At 43.2% G+C, this 19680-nt stretch overlaps 1 protein-coding gene across 1 annotated transcript in view; it reads left to right on the plus strand.

Moving 5' to 3' along the window:
• Window positions 1-6588: 6588 nt before the first annotated feature.
• Window positions 6589-19680, plus strand: part of AMBRA1 (autophagy and beclin 1 regulator 1) — a 127370-nt gene continuing 114278 nt past the window's right edge. The window contains exons 1-6 of the mRNA XM_009277524.1: window positions 6589-6846; window positions 7101-7159; window positions 7897-8080; window positions 8755-8927; window positions 9714-9780; window positions 10368-11827. Coding sequence (XP_009275799.1) covers window positions 6712-6846; window positions 7101-7159; window positions 7897-8080; window positions 8755-8927; window positions 9714-9780; window positions 10368-11827 — 2078 coding nt within the window. The 5' untranslated portion in view covers window positions 6589-6711. The remainder of the gene's footprint in view (window positions 6847-7100; window positions 7160-7896; window positions 8081-8754; window positions 8928-9713; window positions 9781-10367; window positions 11828-19680) is intronic.

Below are 19680 nucleotides of genomic sequence, written 5' to 3' on the forward strand. Positions count from 1 at the left end.
TGCGGCGCCCCTCCCCTCCCCCCCCCCCCCCCCATATTTAGGGACACTTAAGACTGGCTCTGTGCTCTAATGTCAGGAATCTACATGATTCTAGTGTCTTAAATTAAGCTGCTTTTGTTTTTTTAAAAGCATAATCAAGGACACAGAAGTAGAAACAGCGAAAGAATGGATTGTAGTTTTGCTTTTTTCATTGTTTTGATTAATCATGCTTAAGATACTTGTACCTCGTGGACTATTTTTGTTTGTGGGTTAGCCTTGTTTAAAGATTCCAGTGCAATGTAACTTTATTTCCAATTTAACTTTTATTTCCAATTTTCTGTTCATTTAGATATTGCTGCAAGATAACTCGAAGTTGTCTCTATGCAAAACATTTTCTGTTTTTTTTTTTGTTTTGTTTTTAACCCAAGAAGAGCTAGAACCTCTGAGAACAGTCATAAAGCTCATATGGAAGTATCACAAAGGGAGTTAAGGGAAGACGAATCATGTTGTTTGAGGAAAATTTAAATATGTAGCTGATCAGGTACACTGTCAGAAATTCATGTGGCCCTGTCGCTTAATACTGAACATAGTCCTGTTCCTCCAACACTTAAGTTTTGATACGTGGAACTATTCTGGATATGAGTCATGTCACCCTTTTTTTACTGATTTTGTTGTTGTTACAGCATTGTTCAAATTCCAGTGCTACATAGTTTGATTACTTACCAAACTAGGACTCTTTGAGTTGTCTTGTTTGTTTAGCTGAGTTGATGCAGTGCAAAGAAGGCAAATCATCGTTTTTGTTTTGGTTTTGCATAAACTTTTTTATTTTGCTCAGTCTTTCAAGTGGAGACATGAAAAGGGTTAGCAGGAATGGCATGACTCTTGGTATGAATTGAGTCAATATTTTTAATGAACCTGCTAGTAGAAATCAGGTCTTCTATCCAGGATAGCATTTCTGGGGCTTCTTACATGGTATTGTTTCGTGCAATTTAGGAAGAGGTTGGCATCGTAATCTCTGTATTGCCGGGGGGGGGGGGGGGGGGAACTTGGATGATAAACAAGGAAGGGAACTAGAAAGTCCCTGGAGCTGCGTGATTGCTCACATATATTCCAAATGATGTTTTAGGCATCTGGTTCATTCTTGGAGATCTCCTTTCAGTCTCCGAACCAGGTTTTATTGCTCTATCAATGAAGCTCCTGTAAAAGAAGGAGGGGCTGTGTAGTCTGTAGTCATTGGCAAGGTGATCTCTGACTGTCTTCAGTATGCACAATGTTTTCCTCTTTGCTCTTTTGAGCTTCTGAAAGACATGGGGGTTTCGATGAAGCAATTTGCCTCAAAATTAAACTGTGTAAAATACAAGGGAAACTGATTTGTTGTAGAAAATACTTTGAGGAAATAGCATGTCTTGTGACTACAGCCTACGTGAGGATCACTGGCAGTGAAGGTAAAGCTTTTGGGCTGTATAGCTGCATACACTGTTTTCATGCCTGTCTGATGATCTTCTGATCGTTCTTGGAGAACCCGCCCACATGTACAATAGTGGGAATGCTAAGTTATTACTAATATTTATTAAATTACTAGAATTTATTAAATACAATAAAAATGCTCTTGAACTCTTTAACATCTTGCTGATATTCAAAGCCTGAGATGCTGCAGTTTAATTTGGAATAAATGAAATGGCATGCTTTATTGTTAGTACTGGACACTTCACTTAAGAACAGACATTTTAAAAACAGAAGTTACTGGCTTACAAGATAGGTAGGCCCATGGCCAGAGCTGGGATAGTTCAGAGTACTAATAATCTGTTTCTCTTCTTTTCTAGAGACAAGTTTGCTTGTGTTTTTGCAGGTCAGTGACATGCCTCATTGTTCACAACAGTTTTGTTTTTGTTTTGTTGTTTTATTTTTTTCCCATCTGTGTTCTTTTAATACAAAGTATACAGCTTGCACTGGCCCATAACCTATGTGGATCGTATCAATTTTACAGTCAATGCACTCTGGAAGTCTTAAAACTTGACAAAGGGACTTTGAGACAGAAACTGCCAGCACATGCTTTTATCCTCTCTGGTCTTTTCTAGGGAAGCTTATACATGCATTCTCTCTGTGGATCCCAGATTGCAAAGCCAGAGACAGCTTTTATATTTCACTTAATATTACCTCTTTCTTCATCAGTCACTTGAGACCTCTTTGGGCAGCAAAATTGTCTGAAATTATTTGGACACTTGTATCTTTTGGATAGAACTCCTGTTATAAATAGCATTTACTGATTGCAGCTTTTTTTTCTTTTCTTTTTAAACACTGGTAGAGCTGTTTACACTGTTTCTGTATGCACATATCAGGAAAGGCTTTTAGTGTTGGGCTCAGCACGCAACCAAGAAGTCCTTTGGAGTGGTAATAGATTTGTAGTCTGAGAGCTGAAGGCCACATGAAATAACTTTTTTTTCCCCAATGGAGAATTGAATAACATGACGTAGTACTCCGATATTCTTCTTTGTATCAAAGCCAGCTGTGCTCCCAGAACAGTGGTACCAGAATCTCCACAAAATTAATAGCGCCAAAGATGTTGGGGGAGGGGGCAGGGCATGTTAAAATATGGGACCATCATCTCTGTAAGGTGCTAAAGTTTCTAATTGGAATGGTAAACCACTGCATAATGCATAAAATATCCTGACATCCTTTCTCTGTGGCGATTTTAATGTGCTGCTTTTTATTCCTCTTCTCTCCCTACCTTTTTGTCAGTGCTTTCATGGGATCCTGTACCATTATGAAGTATTACCAATTTGCTGCTTCACTTTGGTTTTCTAGAGGTTCAGCATCTGTAAAAGTGACAATTACAAGTGAGCTTATATTGCTCTGAGGCTAGGAATTCTTAAGGCTTCTTCGAGGACAGCTGGCACAGAGCAAGTAAAAGGCTTGGGGTTGGGGTGTGTAATGTTCTTTCCAAAACTGTAAACAGCCCAGCATGCTGTCCTGAAATGCCCTGAAGGGAGAAAACTGTTAAGGAAACAAAGCTGCCAATTATAGAAAAATTTCTGACTCTCCACTTTCAGAATTTCTGTGGTGCCCTGGACCACATCCAGGGCATCAGTTAATCTTCCAGTTGTTGGACTCCACTTTTGGTCATCCTGATTAAAAAAACAAACCGACCCCCAAAACCCCCAACAACAAGAAGAAAACAGAAAAATACCAATCCCTGAGCAGTTCCTTGTTTTGGTGGTCAGCTGTTTATCAGTTGTGATAGCATGGGTATTTGTAATAGAAGCTGTTACTGAATCGGTCCACCACTTGCCTGGACAGGTTTGATCCAGTGAGCTGCAAGTTTTCTTTATGCTGAGGCCCGAGAAGTATTTTCAAACCCACTGTGTTTCATTTAAACTTTGTTAGATGGCTACTGAGTAGCTATAAATATGGTTGGTACTTCCATGGTTTATCTGCTAATGGTATTTAATAACATGCTGTCATTATTCGGCTTCTTATATTCGAGCAAAATGTTTGGAGTTGGTGGGTATCTTTACTAGATTAGAGAAGGAACTGGGTCCTTTAAAAAAACCCCAACAAAAAAACAAAACCCCAAACAAAGCAACCCCCCAACCACTCTGCAAAACCCTCCCACACCCCCAAAAAGAGAAACCCAACCCAAGAGAGAAACCCAACCCCAACCAAAAAAAAACCCCACCCAACCAAAACTGAACATATGATCCAATAACGAGGTTAAAGGCTTCCTGCTAAAGTGAGCGAAGGTAATGCCCCTGTCTACGCTGCATCTATTTCTCCATTTGAAGGCTCTAATTTTCTTTGCCAGTCTGAAGTGTTGCTGAACGTGTCACCAGCTAGTGGAGAGCAGTTGCTGTATTCAGGCTAATTCAGATAAAGGAGTAAACTTTCCCCTTATGAGGCATGGATAAAGCTTGGCCCTCAAAGGGATCCGGAGTAACACTGGAGTGCCAGCCCCACTCAAGAAGGATGCATTCAGTGTTTTCTGAAGAGATCCCAGCTTTTAAAAAAGGAGCAGGTTAGCAGGGCACTGTGTAGGCATTCAAGCCCTGGGTTTCCTTTGTTTTCTTTTCAAATGGGATAAAGAGGTGAGTCAGAAGAAGCTGAAAAAACGAGGGACAGTCCCTGAAGGAAAAACATCAAGTTCAGACACGCTCAGGAGGCTCACATATGAAGTGTTTGTTATAGCCAAATTAGTTCAAGAAATTAGACACATCTGCAAAGATTTAGATAAGCTGTCTTAAGGTAGGTACTTGATTTTATATATTGGAGATGACTTGGTCTTTCAATAAGGTGAATACAAGAGGGTCACTAACTGCAGTTGTAGGTGTTATCTGTCTTTATTTTACAATATGTAAACTTGCCCTTGGCATAAATAAACAAAGATGTTTGTTAAACCTCTTGATTTCCTTGTTGCTATTGTACTTCAGGGAACATTAGTCCTTCTGATAGGACTGAAATGTTCCCAAGTTGTCAGAGCTTGTTCTTTCTCATGAGTAATTGGGTTATCCTGCTTGTAAATTATCAGGATCTCTTAAGTTATTTAGGTTGTTTGTCCTTTACAGCTATCGAAAGGCTATTCCAAAGCTTTATGTTTGAGATCTCTTCAAACTTCCAGCTTATTCCAGCTGCAAGTCTGGTCTTCCATTTGTGTCCGGTTTATATGTTTATTCTTGGTCTGTTGTAGTCCTTACTCCTTGAATGCACCCATATAGAATATTCAGCTACTGTTTTCTTAATTTTACTAGATGAAACTAGACTTACAGCTTCCTCCTGTAAAATAGGCTTTTTATTGCCTGTATTGTACTGAGCTGTCCTTCCCCTCCACGCTGCTCACCATCTGAATCCAGTCATTTCTGAACATGGGTGACTGGTGCTGTTTGCAGAATCCAGATGAGGATTTATTAGCATTTAGTGAAAAAAGATTTTGGGTTTAGTGATTCCTGTATTATACTGTACTTTTGGCTGTATCTACTCCAGTTATCCTTGTTCTAACTTTTTTGGGTCTGGGCTTTTTTAATCTGTACAGTTGCTTTTAAGAATCTGCTTGCAGCATGACATCTTTAGTTTTTGTGTTGCTTTCCAGTAAGGCTTTTATTTTGTAGAATAATTCCTACCTAATGTTTGGCTGACTTTCACAGATTCTCGAAAGAAGGCTTATTTTACGCTGTGGAGTTCAGCTTCTCTAAAATAGATGATCCCCATGCTGTTCACATTAAGCATCAGGGGATTTCCAGCTAGCTTGAATTTCTTTGTGGTGAATTTCTTTTCTAGGAAGATGGATGCCTTTACTTGTTCATCACTTCAGTACCCTTTATTGTACTTTTACAAATGAAAACTGGTCTGCTTTATTAGAACTCATTTTCTTGGCTTATCTCTTCAGACAGCTCCTCCCTGTAAGCAGCAGCTGTCTTAAATCATCTGCTCAGGAGGTTTTTTTAGGGAGAGTAGGAGGAAAGAAAGGTTTGCTAATGACCATTTTGAATTCTGTCATTTAACAATTCATCTCTTCTTGTGTATATGAACCCTTTTTCCCTGTAGGTGTGTTTTTTGCTTTTTTAAGTTCTTCTTTAAGCCACTTCCTTCTCTGTTGAACATTGATGGTTTTGTTCAGTGTAACATGAACTGAGGAGGATTTATCTTTAGATCTTTACGTTCTAAAGAGATGACAGAGTAGTATGCGCGCTCTGCTGGGATCAAAAGGTAATAGCATTGCAGCAGCGTTTCTTGGTTTATGTATTCTAAGAAACTTCTTGTTTCTGGAGAGCTTTTGGTGGCAAACTCCAACGTATGAGACCATTCAAAAGCTGTGTAACTTGGTTGCTGTTAGGGTACCTATATTTAGTTCTTTCAAAGAATTAACTTTTTTCCTAGAAAACAGGTATTAATGCTTTCCTTAGCAGCTCAAAGTGTACTAAAAGCATTAGTCTTTGCCATTGTGCATTACTTGGGGTGAACTGTTCTAAGAGCAATGTAGATGGAAAAATGATGTGCAGGCAGGCGAAATGAATCATCTTGATGGAGCTGGCCAAGATGTCATGCAGTGTAAGGTTTTTGTCCGATATATGGTTGTTTTCATACGTTGTAAACTACTGTGATGGAGTTGGAAGTAACTTGGACTTGAGGTCTATCAATCATCTGACCTTTGCAGTGATAATAATTACTACTACTGAAATTTGAATAATTCCCCAGAGACTCCTCTGTCATATTGTCAATTTTTTAACACTATTCCTCTAGCTATCAGTCACCCTTCCCAGATAGGACCTAAATCTTCAAGGTGTAAAGACTGTCTCTTCATAAGTCTTTTTTTCTTTATTATATACAGCAAGAGATGGAGGGAAGGGAAAGAGTTTCAAGGCCAATTTTTTATTCTCTTTAGGTGTGGTATGCCTAGTGCATGTGTACAAGGAAAGGGCTGGATGCTTCAAAAACCTTTCAAAGTAATCCTTGGCTGCAGAAATGTCAAAATTGGGCCTTGGTAATGGAGGAAGGTAGCAAAGGCTGCGGGAGAGGATTGAAGAGAAAAATCTATCTAGTCTTTTGGGATTTAAAGCTCTTATTTCATCTAGGTGATCAAGGTAAAAGCTGCCTGCCTTATCATTCTCTTCTCTTTCTAGGTTTCCATGAAGATAAACAATTGAAATGTGGATAGCCTATTTGTAGTTTGGTGGTGGTTGTCATCTGGAACCTGCTGGTGTCTCCTCCCAGTAGTTCGTATAACGTTGGCTGCTGAGAGCCATGAAGGTTGTACCAGAGAAGAATGCTGTCCGCATCCTGTGGGGTAGGGAACGGGGTACCCAAGCCTTGGGTGCTCAGCGGCTCCTGCAGGAGTTGGTGGAGGATAAAACTCGATGGATGAAATGGGAGGGCAAGGTAAGGTTGTGGGATAGAGGTGCATAGCTTGATCTTGGAGTGGGGGAAGGGAGGCAGGGATTTGAAATAAATTGTCTCATGATTGTACATTTGATGTGTTACACTTGATATGCTCTCTGGCTCTGTTCAGTTCCTGCAGTGATGTGATACTAGATATGTTCCTGCAGCGGGTTCCCCTTGTTGTCTGTGTGGCTTACAGTTAAAGTATGATCATATGACACTTGCAACACTTCCTGCTTTGTTGGCTTTTTCAGAAAGTTGAGTTACCAGACAGTCCACGCTCCACCTTCTTGCTGGCGTTTAGTCCAGACAGGTAATTAACTCCTAGTTCGTTCCCTGTTTCAGCAGTCTCCTTACACTTACAAAAGTGATGGAGGCTTGTGCCCGTTGAGTTGTCCAGTCCTGAATAGCCAAGTGAAACTTCTGGTTCCTGACATGCATGGATGGAACGTGCGCACCTTCCTAATCTCACAGCTTCAAGCATAGTTGGTGTTTAATTTCTGAGGTACCCAAGCGATGCATAGTTCTAAGAAAAAAGGATCTGTGCGGCCACCGTGGGATTTCAGAAGAAACTTGAAGGGAGTAAAGGGTGTTTTAGCACAATATGCCAAGTGATGTGGCACACCCACTGGGATATCTAGGACTAAAGAACAGAGCAGAATGATGCGTTTATTGGAAGCAGAAATGGAGGTGGGATCTCTCTTAGTGTCACTTGATTTGACAGTGGTTGAGATGGTGTGGAGAATTGGGAATATTTCTTTGCCCCGAACTGTCACTCAGGAGTTCCTTCTGAGCTGCATGTTCACTCTGACTTTCAAGGTCAAGTTTGTGCTTGCAGATCGGATGAGCTCATGTTTGCATGGACCCTGAAATCTGGCTACAGGAAGCTTTGTGGCCATTGGTGAAACAGTAGCCTCTTACCCTTTGAGCTCTGTGTGGGAGAGCTGCTGGGTTAGGTGTGAACAGACCCTGTTGAGATGAAGCTAACCATGGTCTGGTTTTGCTGTATTCTTCTCATGCTAATGTTTGTCCTACCTTCTGCATTCCCAGGACCCTAATGGCTTCCACACATGTGAACCACAATATCTACATCACAGAGGTGAAAACGGGCAAGTGTGTTCATTCCTTGGTTGGACATCGCCGCACTCCCTGGTGTGTCACCTTCCATCCCACCATCCCGGGCCTCATTGCTTCAGGATGCCTAGATGGGGAGGTTAGAATTTGGGATTTACACGTAAGTCTTTCCTGAAACATATGTGCCTTTGGTGTTTGGTGGGTGGTGACTTTTTTTGTCTGAGTTTTTCCCAAATGTTGCCTGCTAAGAGAGCTGTTTGGAAGCTTTGCTGGGACCTGTCTCTAAAAGCATAGAACAGATCATAGCCATCCTCTTCTGTCTAGAGAGGAGGTGACAGATTCTTCGTTCAATCCTGCCAGGTAGGTCATGCTCCTTAGCCATGCCTGTTTATTTGATTAGAGTGGTACAGATAATGCTGGAGAACTTTGTGCAAGGTGCCTGTTTAGCTTATGTGAAAGACGTGCCATTTTTCATTCCACTGAGCATATCTGAACTCTTCATTAGAGAAGCTGCTGCTCTGTCAGTTCTACCTAGTCTGGTGGTTGGCACAGAGACAGAACACTTAAACTTACCTGGTCACTTTGAAATGCAGCACTTTTACAGGCTGCTTGAGACACACTTACCTGCAAAAATACATCTATGGTCATTGTTGCAAGTAGTGTTATATTCTAGACATGACACATGACCTCATATGAGAGCAGCTGTTGTTGTTGCCAAGAAAGCATGTCACTTCCATGCTCTAGGCAGAGTTTTGGAGAGATGGCACATACATGGAAATCTAATGATCTCAAACTTTGTGATAAACTGCTTGTGATTCTTGACTCCTCACTCAGGGTGGAAGTGAGAGCTGGTTCACAGATAGCAACAATGCCATTGCGTCGCTTGCTTTTCATCCTACGGCTCAGCTCTTGCTGATTGCAACTGCCAATGAGATACATTTCTGGGACTGGAGTCGTCGGGAACCTTTTGCAGTGGTGAAAACAGCCAGCGAAATGGAGCGAGTCAGGTGAGTTCTTGCTTCTGGGGGAAGAGAACACTGGTATGTGAAAAATGGTCACGTTTGGGGAATGTGGGGGGGTCCTGTGGGACGCTGCACCCTCTGCACTGAGGCAGCAGAGAGAAGCATTGCTTGCAGTTCCTTGACCCAGCTGGTAGAAAAACAGTTCTGTGCACAGGAAAAAAAGCAATGGGAAGTAATAGATCAGCTTGGCTGTTCATATTTGTAATCTGACCTGTGCCCAATAAATGCCCAAGATCTACTTCATGTTCATCTGTAAGCTTAGTAATTAAACTTGTCAGCCATAAGAATGAGAGAATCCAGAAGTTGCTGGAAGAGAGTGCTGAGCTATTACTTTGGTGCGGTTATAGAGGAAACTGTGTTGCTGGAAACTTGATGCCTTCTTTTAAGCAATTTAAAATAAGACAATGATGTAACATTCAAGGGAAGCTAATCTCTCCCTTTGTACCAAATTCCAATTTGTAATATATATATTTGCATATTCCTTAAAATTTTCTGGCTATTTCAATTGATACAGCAATACTTGCTTCCAGCTTTTAACTTCTATATAGTGTTGCTGTGGACTATAAAATAGCTGCAGTCTTCAGCTAGATAAGTATGTTTTCTTCTTAATGCGTAAACTTTTTGACGTCCTTCAGAAGATGATGATGGTAATGTAGTAATGTTCTCACTGTAAATATTTCACGTGGGATTTTCTTCCCTGCTGTGTCCAGCTTCCTGTGTCAATGTGGAATGTGAACTCATGTTGATACTCTGACTCTGCTTTTGTTTTAGGCTGGTCCGGTTTGATCCCTTGGGACATTACTTGCTCACAGCAATTGTTAACCCTTCTAACCAGCAGGTAAGGGGAATGTCAGTACCTGTATTGACTGACTAATTACAAGATGCTCTACATACATTAATGCTAGTCCGTTGCTATGCAGCCTTGGGCTTTTCTGAAAACCTGAAGTCCTTCTAAGCAGAGTTCTGTCTCACCTTAATTGGTCACATGAATGTTCTTGTGTTATGTGCAGTGCTATCAAAGAGCTCTCCAAAGTGTGTTTGTTTTGCCCTCGCTGTCTCATTAGCGGTGGGACAGATGTCCCAATGGCCCTGCTCTTTCAGTTCTGTTGTGACATTCTGCTGGATTTGAAGGTACACGAGGTATTAACATTGCTCGCCATGGCTGCTGACCCTCAGATGCTGATGCTTCTGTTGGTATGAACAGTGTATTGTCAAAGCTTACTGGGCTGTAGGAAGAGGTTGTCTGGATCCATAAAATGAACTTTGAAATAAAGGGTCAGCTGGTTTCCTGCAAGTCAAGGCCTCTAGGAAGGGACTAACCGCATCCTTTCATCTGTCTAGGATGGTAGCTGTCTTTCTGCTATTTATTTGGAGGTGTAGGATTTTGCTGTGAGGTGACTGAACTTTGATTGCTTCCTTCTGCAGAGCGATGAGGAAGTGGAAATCTCCGTGGACAGCACAGAGATGCCACATTATCGCCAGCGTGCTATCCTTCCTTCTCAGCCTGTGAGGCGCACACCCCTTCTCCACAACTTCCTGCATATGTTGTCCTCCCGCTCCTCTGGCATACAGGTGGGAGAGCAAAACAGTGTTCAAGACTCTGCTACCCCATCCCCTCCACCGCCTCCACCACCACCACCTCCGCCTCCAGCCAGTGAGAACACAAGGGCATCTGTCTATAACAGGCTCCGGGAGCGTGTCAGCTATCCCACAGCAGAGTGCTGCCAGCACCTGGGGATGTTGTGCCTTTGCAGCCGATGCTCTAGTGCAAGACTTCCTTCTTCTCTCTTCCCACACCAGGAAAACGCACCCTCCACGTCTTCTGGGGCCACTGGCACTTCCTTCTCCTCTGTGCAGACAGAGCCTTACCAACCCCCAGAGCAGGCATCCGTAGCACAGGAGGAGCAGGGGATACTTAACAGGCCCTCTGCTTTCAGCACAGTTCAGAGCAGCACTGCTGGCAACACCCTGCGCAACCTTAGCCTGGGCCCCACACGGCGGTCCCTCAGCGGGCCCTTGGCAGGCCACCAGTCCCGGTACCAACAGTCTGCAAGAGAGATGGCTTCAGGCTTAGGTGGGTCTGACTGGTCCAGGACAGTGCTGAACATGAGCTCTCGGTCAGAGCTGGAAGCCATGCCTCCCCCTAGGACCAGTGCCTCCTCTGTGAGCTTGCTGTCGGTGCTGAGGCAGCAGGAGGGAGGTTCCCAGGCATCAGTCTATACCTCTGCAACAGAAGGGAGGGGCTTTCTGGCCCCAGGGGCTGAGGCGGACAGTGGTAGTAGCGCTGGCCCGAGCAATCCAGCCAGCATCCGTAATGAGCTCCAGTGTGATTTGAGGCGATTCTTCCTGGAATATGACCGGCTTCAGGAGTTAGATCAGGGGATTGGTGGGGAGTCCAGCCAGTCGCAACAGGCTCAAGAAATTCTCAACAACAACATTGAGCCTGATCGGCCGGGTCCCTCCCATCAGCAGACTCCACACAGCAGTGAAAACAATTCCAATTTGTCCCGGGGTCACCTGAACCGCTGTCGCGCTTGTCATAACCTGCTGACCTTTAACAATGACACGCTGCGCTGGGAAAGAAGCACGCCTAGCTACACACCAGGGCAGGTCCAAGGCACGTTTGAGGGTGTGCCTCCAAATACCAGCCAGGTGCAGCCTGCAGAGAGAACCGAGGGCAGAGCTCCTGCCTCTAGCAGGCTGCAGCTGGGCAGCTCTTCCACCCCGCAGGAGGAGAGGACCGTGGGAGTGGTCTTTAACCAGGAGACGGGGCACTGGGAAAGAGTTTACAGCCAGTCGGCTTCAAGCAGACCTGGGAATGTATCACAGGAGGCCTTAAACCAGGAAATGCCTGAGGAAAGCTCAGAGGAGGATTCCCTCAGGAGGTAAGATATATGCTTGGTCTTCCTCCTCTATTTTTTCTTAAACCTTTCCCATCTAGTCTGAGTTTTTCAGTATTTTCAGAGTTGAAAACCTTTTCTTATGTGGTCACGTGCTATTTATGTAGATGAAAATAGAGACGTTGCATTGCCGTCTTTTATAGCTGCCATTGTCATGCTGCAGATAGGTTCTGAGGATGTCTATAAGGACAAACACCAGACCTCTCAATGAGAAAGGAGAATGGTAGTACAGATAGGCAAAAGTACAGGCTCTGGCAGCAGATCTCTGGGGTGAACTGTGCTTCTGGTGTTTCCCATACACGGCAAAAGGGTGGGAACACAGGATGTGCTACACTGCCCTTTGTGCCCCATACTACGCATGTGCTGCACATGGAGAATCTGCCCAGGGTAGGCATGGAAAATTGGGCATGAGTAATGAGAATTGCTTTCTTGAGTGCTGTGTCTTGTTGAGACTGTAGTTGTTAAGTTGGAAGGGTTAACAGTCATTTCCTTGGTGCAAAAAAAGTCAAAGCTCTGTGTCAGTGGCATATACCTTAGTTGCGAGTGTTCGGTCAAACCCATGCAGTTTGCTTGCCTTTAATAAAGAGGTAAGTTTTGAAAGTGGCTCCCATTGACCCGAATCTAGGGTGAGTTGGTTGGGGGCATGCTGATCACTGAAAATTTTAGACTCTGCTGTATTCTTTCTTAAGAAGGTGATTCTTTTTTGGAAGGATTTTTTTTTTTAAATACTTCAGATGTGTTACAGGAAACAGAACGAGCCAAACCAGATTTGCATCAGAAAGGACCTGTGCTTTGTGTGAAAGTGTCTCCACTGGCTTGTATGGATGATTCAGCTACATTGGTGCTTTGGATAGGGTTTCCCTACTGGGTTTCAGTTTGACAACCTTTCTGTCAAGTGGTTTGTGCGCTTGTCAGAGGAAAGGTCCAGCCCTGCTGTTTCTCGGAAATGGATGCTTTGTGCTGTAGGAAAGCAAAGTTTCCAGGTTGGATGCAGATGTAACTGACTGAGGAGGCTTTGTACACAGGAGTGCCTGAGGAAAGGGAATTCTTTCCTTCTTCCTGCAGATAAGCTGATTATACTCAGGCTGAAACAGTGGCTGCCTTTCTTGTTGCTGTAGTTGCACAGCAAATAAGTGGTGGTGGTCATGAAAATATTCATCTGCTTCTAAATCCTTGCCCCATTTTTTTTTATAGCCTGCCATAATGAGAGTCTAAAGCTGGGCCTGGACCTACCTGCTGTTAATTTAAATCAGATATCCTCTAGTCCTCTATTAAAGGGCAGAGAGGTGAGAAGGAGCTGACAAATTTAGCTTTAAAATGGCACTTGACTAACTCTTACATTATCTTTCTTTTGAAATAGCTGTACGTGCTCATAGTGTCTCCACTGTTGCTTGTTTTCTGGGCTGAGTCACTGTAGTGTCAGAAATAATGGGGGCAAATAACCTTTTTCTTGATCAGGTGGTTGGCACGCATTTGGACAATGAGGTGTGGTGGGATCTGTAGATGTGATCTTTTCTGTGGGAGCTGTATAACTTAAAAATGCCCTGAGGCATATAACTCAGTCCACCCCAGCATACAGGAGCTGGATGGGTTGCTGCCTAACAGCTGGAGTCCTGCGACTAAATCTCTGGGTCACTTTGCCTGTCGCCCATGGTGGTTGCTGCTGCCTGCTCAGTGGCTGTAGCATCTGTGCAGGGTTAGTTGCCTGTGCAAACAGGTGCTTTTTGCTGAGACATTAATTTGGAGTGTGTAGTTTGATGTGTGAGCTTAATTCCAGAGGAATTCCTATAAGATGAAACCTTTAGTGAAACCCTTTTGGCAGAGGTTGCTGAGAAGCTCATAGGGACTCTTGTTTTCCCAGTTTCCTGCTTCTGCTATCAGGCCTTTCTCAAGAACAGGCATGGCAGGGGCTTCTGCATCCCTTCTAACTGAAGTTAACATAACTGTGAGGTAAGGAAGCTGAGAGCAGTGAGCAGTCTGGTATTAAATACTCATGGCAATTTCCTTGAAGTAAAACTTGGTTTCCTTTCCTGTTAAACACGTTGGGTGGACTTGTGGGGATCTTTACGAAATCCTTCTCCTTAAAAGAAACCCTGCATGTGGGATAGCTATATTCTGCAGGTGTAATATTTTCCCTTCTCAAACTGCTGTTATATTTTTCCTTATAGAGTAATAACAAGTCAGCAAGCACCCACTTACATGATTTTTGCATAGAATGAACGTCCTCAGGTCCAGCCTTTTTGTCTCCCAGACCTAGGGTGTGCTCCCACAATTAGAAGTGCTGGAACCACTCCTGCACAGCAGAGTCCAAAATGTCTGTTAACTTTTGCAGCTGCGGAAGTGTGCAAAGATGGTGATTAATGTTCATGAGATGTAAGCTGTGTAATGCTGAAAGTGCTGGGGAAATAGAGGAGGGAAGGTAAGCCTTCAAGCCTGAGGGTGCAAGTGATAACTGCATACACACTTTCAGTCGATGTAATTTTGTGCCTGTGGACCTCAGGTTAGTTGTTGGCATTGGGGGACATGCATGTATTTGCTTGTAACCTGTTCTATATTCTGTTCTTCTTTGTTTCTCCATTAGATGTCCTCATTGGGCAATTGAGCTCTGTATTCAAAGGCCAGCTGAAAAACTTAAGATAAAAATTGCATCTGGAAACTGCGTGTGTATGTTCTCATTCCCTATTCATGGGCAGGATCCATTCCTTGACCTGGCTTGCCTGGCTGAGAAGTAGCTTGCTGGGAAGATACTGCCATAGAGGGTCAATTAAGTTAATAGGTAGTTTAATGAAGGCCGTTCCTCTTTGAATTCTGTTGAAGCAGCTATGCCAGCTGGGTAGGGAGAGAATTCTGCTCTTTCTGATGGTGCTGGGCTAATTATCTTGGGCTAATCATGAAGGGATTAATAAGCATGTAATGAAGCTGTTCCTGACTAACAGCTCTGGCACCTCTATTAGGAGGAACATGTTGCTGAGAACCGCGGCAATACAGCAGTCCTGTCACATTCAGCTTGGCCTGAAAGCAACATGGGCGTTGAGCTGTGTGCTTCTTGAAGCTGTGTCAGTGAGGTATGAAACTGGGGAAGGTTTATGGTCTACCTTAAGCGGAAGTTGGTGAGACTGAGCTTCAGCTTTTCTGAGGTTCTCCAGGCTGATCACATTAATTCAAATGTAGGGTTTTTTCCCCTGTGGATCTATCTTTGCCTCACTTCTAACATCAAAGTGAAAAGAGCCTCAGAAATCCCTGAAGTTGTCATGTGAAATGTGCTGCATAAAATTGGTGATAGAAACTATTGGCAAGATCTGGATGAAGGAAAGATAATTGAGCAACAGATGATAGCTAGTTTAGTTTTTCTATAACTTCCTGTTAATTAAAAAATGGGTTGAGGAAGCATTGTGTTAATACTGTAATCTTAGTGAGGGAAAAGATCCTGTAAGTACTTTAAGCCATTGTTGCTGTGTGGGCCAGTTAGGTTGGTAATGAAAAGTTGAACAGGGAATGAAAGAGGATTCTTCTAGTCAACTGCTTGTTTGAGAGGAGCTAGTGCCACCTACTTAAGAAAATGATATAAAAAATGCTAGCAGTGGTCTCCACTGAAATATATTTCAGCTCATCAATTAATGAGAGGTACAGTGCAATGCTGTCTAATAAAACTGATCCAGCTCTTCAAATGCCACCTCTTTGGCTATTTTAATATGACACAAGTGATATCTACAGAGCTAGTGTGTTATTTCACAAAAAAAGAAAATCCTCTGGTTTTAATCTAGTAGTGTTTCTTGCTTCTGGCATGACACCCCAGGCCACAGTCTTTCTAGAATGGATACAAGGAGCAAGTAGTGCCATGTGTGTCCCTGTTGACATACTTCAAATCTTATTCTGAGAAACAATCCCTAGAAAGGGGGAAAAGAAATGCACAAAGGGAAACTTGTCCTCTATGCATTCAAGACTTAGCTGCTTGTAATATACTAAGGGGGCAATTCTGATGTTTACCTGTCTTATTTTGACTGGAGATTTGAATGAATTGCTGCAAACGAAAGATGAGCCCTGTCCTACTGCCAGGCAGGTTTGCATGAAACCTGTGTTTTGTGAGGAAACGCTTATTATCCTTGTTCTTCCATTAAGAAGCTTTGCCTGGCAATTATGTTAAACTTCTCTAACCACTCCATTGCGCTCATTCCAGAGGTCAAATTCTGTAGGCTGTGGTATGAGTAACTTCTGTGCCTGTGTCTTATGAATGCATAATGTTTTTGCCTTGCCTCACCTATTTAGTTTGGCAGACAAGATAGATTACTGAAGTTATCTGAAAATCTGAGAAGTCCTTTGAACTGTCCTGGGTGATGGTTTTGCCATGCACACAGGTAGGAAGGAGTGTATGTGAGGTGGGGGAGTTTGTATTGTCTGGGGATACTTGTATAAACTCCTTTATTTTGTTTGTGAGTGTATAAAAGTGCAGAGTCTACAGTGCTGTGCAAATAACTGACTTGCTGAAGTTGCACAGCTGACCAAAGGCATAGCTTTTTGATGTGTTTTAGTCTGTTGGATGCAGTGTGCACAAGTGACACATGCAGACCAGCTTCCCTGGAACCACGTAACAGGGTCCAGGGTGAAATTTGTCTTTCATTTTCCCAGCTCTTGTCTGAGGATTGAGGTCCCTCCTACCTGCATTCTTGCTACAAAATGTGAATGCAGTCGTCTTTCCTGAGCTAAGATTGCGTGGTACTTAGCAATCTAGGATTTCTATCTAGGTGAGATGAGAAAGCTATAGGATTATGAATGTGATCCAGTCATTGGTGCTACACATTGCGAATGAGTTTGGCTGTGTTCACTTTCCCTTAGAAAGGTATAAATGCTCTACCTGTGGTTTCACCTGTTAGCCAAATGCAGACCTCTGTGTCCTGCTCTCGTCAGGCATGTAAAGGTCTGAAGTAACACCAGGTGCAGCAGGGTGGAAGCGGTGGTACCATTCTCACCTGCCTGGGCAGTACAGTGACTCCAGCTCATATATGTCTTTATTCAGTCTTGATGGCCTTTCTGGCAGCATGTAGCTCTCTATACATACAACAGGTGTGAAAAGAAACGCCTACTCTGTTCCCCTTTGAATTTCTCAGGATTTATTTCACTTCCATATTGCTTTGCTGCCACAAGGGGGTAATGTTGCTTCTGCTCCTTGCTTTCTCCATCTCCTTGCAGAACCGGAAAGTTTCTGAGTTCTTGTATAAAGAAAACAAGGTAGCTTGAGGACCCCTGCAGTCCTAAATTGCAGCTTATCTCCTTAGTGTTACCATACATTTGCAAGTTCTTCAGTGTTTGGGGAAAGGCATGAGTGGGGATCCTGAGGGGAATTGGCTCTGGTACAGAATGCAAGCAAGGGAGCAGCTTATCCTCTGGCCTTCTTTAAGGGCTTGAAAGGGACAAATGTGGATCTTGAGGTGAAGCAGGTATTTTGTCTTTCTGACATGTAAATGTCCATGAGTTAGAGCTGTAAAAGACCAACTTTGCAGAATTGGTCTCAACTTTTTGCTCATTGCCTTCCAAGCCTGGAGCAGACCTTTCTTTGCAGTCTGCCTTTTCAAAGGTTTTGTTTGCATTTAAATGGTTGCTCATCCATCCTCAGAAGACTTCCATAATAATGGGGTTTATTTTCTGGAGGAACGCTTGGCAGATGTTGACTGGAGTCTGGGTGGTCACCTTTTCCGGTGGTCTGTGTTTATTTTCTTGTTCAAGTATGCTGTGAGCTATTACCTAAATTTTTGGGCTTTTCCATAAGAAGGCCGTGAATATGTTTGGGGTTTTTTTCTCATGCAAATAGGCAGGGCTTACTCATGGCCAGGAGGGGATGCCTCTTCTGGTTCTAAATTGTAGATATGGTGTTGACTTGTGTTCAAGGTGGGACCAGTCTGTGGTTACAGTAGATTGACAGGGTAGGAACACTCCCATTCCTGCCCAGCAATCGTGAGTGCTGTATGTAAAATGGAAAAGAGTATAGCCACTTCTACAGCTTGTTCTTGAGCTCCTGTTGGAACTTGAGCTTCTGGTGTGCTGCTCTGTTTTTTGATTTAAATGACCAGGCTGTTCAGATCTCTGCATATATTGGCTTCTGGTAGCTTTCTCACTGTGTAAAGCACTGAATGAAAAAGGTGCATGTCACTCATATCCTAGCCTTAAAAACAAAACCACCAGAACATTTCCTTACCCCCTGCTGTGGGTACAGAGTTGCCTACTAGGAGTCAGTTCTGTAACTGAAATTTACCATCAAAATAAGAGAAAGAGGGTAGTGCTACTCCCTTTACTTTTCTGGGGGAAGGGAGCTAAAGCAGGAGGGAATTGCCTTACCTAAAGCTACAAAATGTATCTTGTGGTGGAGACAGAACATATACCTAGTGTATTTCATCTTGTTTTGTTCCTTATTTCACAAAACCTGTGTTGTTACTATTTTTTTCCTAATTGCTTGCAGCAGTTGTGGCTTGCTTATTCAAGTATTTAATATCTATTGTGGCAGTGGTGTGTTGAGTTCACTGAAAAAGGGGGACTTGAGCAGGAGGGCACGCCTCTGCGCTGTGGAGAAGAGAGGCAGCAGTATAATGCTGGCTGCTCAGACTGCACATCAGTGGGAATGTGGCCTGTGCCAAATCTAAATGGACCTACCCAGTATAATTTCTCCCCACCCGTTACATTCAGGCCCATTACTTGTGGAAACCTTACTAGCTTGGTGTCCTGGCATTTGTAGTTTGGGCTCAGCATTTCGTTTAAACTTACAGTGTGTAGACCTTATCTGTGCTGTGGAAAGAAGGGTTTTCTGGCAACCTTGTAGCCTCCGTGTGTAATGTGATAGTTTTGGAAAAGTTTATGCTGTGCTGTTTTCAGGCTTGGTAAGAAATCATTCCAAAGATGCTTGTTACAATTCTTGAAAATGATGGTGATAATGATAAGTAATATCTCAGTAGTTAGTGAGGAACAGTGGGGTAAATAGAAGTAATGAAGGGGTTTGCAAGCAGAGACAAGAGGTTCGGGTTTGTGGTTGGGAAGAGGGGCTTGAGGGGAGAAGGCCAAAACTGTGGGATGGGGAAATGATTTCTGAAAATGCTAGCCTGGACACACAGGAATGAATGAAGACCTAATTTGTCAGTGCCGAACATAAAGTGAAGTGATAATCTGAAGGTGACATGAACATTTAGACATGATAATTAGCTGTGGTGATGGGTGAGGTGTGCAGGTTGTGGACAAACTTGGCAAGTATTGTTTGTTTGGCCTTTTCTAAAAATGGAAAATACAAATTAGTTTTATCATGAGAATGTAACCACAGCCTGAACTGTAGGAGAGGCTGCCATGATACCTAAATGGCCAGTTGATGTCTATGTGAGCTCTGAGGTTATTGCTGCCACCCTTCCAGCTTTGTGTTTTTTTCCAGACCGAGCCTGCTGTCTCCGTGTGGGCAGGAAAGACTTTGTTTTACTGCCATGGTAGAAGTTTGAGCTCTTGAATGCTCTGGTAGTTGTTATGTAGAAGAGCAAGTGAAAGAGGTGCCTGTTTTCTTGCACAAAGGTTCCTCCCCCTGCCTTTGCTGGTTTCCTCATTTAAGACTAATGTAACGTTGCTAGAGCCCTTTTACTTCATCACTGAGAGTTGGTGGGGGAAAAAATGATGCTGTGTGCTTTCCCTCTTGCAGTGACTAACAGAGGTCACTCCCAGCTGCCAAGCTTCCCTGAGTACTTCGGAAAGCTGAGCATGTGCAGTCTTCACCAAACTTGCAGAAAGGCTTAAGCCGTCTTTTCTTTTTCTTGGCCTGAATTTAAATATACAGCAATGACTGTAGCACACGAAAAGAGATTCTTTTCCCCATG

This window comes from Aptenodytes forsteri, unplaced genomic scaffold, assembly GCF_000699145.1.
Source record: "Aptenodytes forsteri isolate BGI_AS27 unplaced genomic scaffold, ASM69914v1 Scaffold146, whole genome shotgun sequence".
Lineage (NCBI taxonomy): Eukaryota > Metazoa > Chordata > Aves > Sphenisciformes > Spheniscidae > Aptenodytes > Aptenodytes forsteri.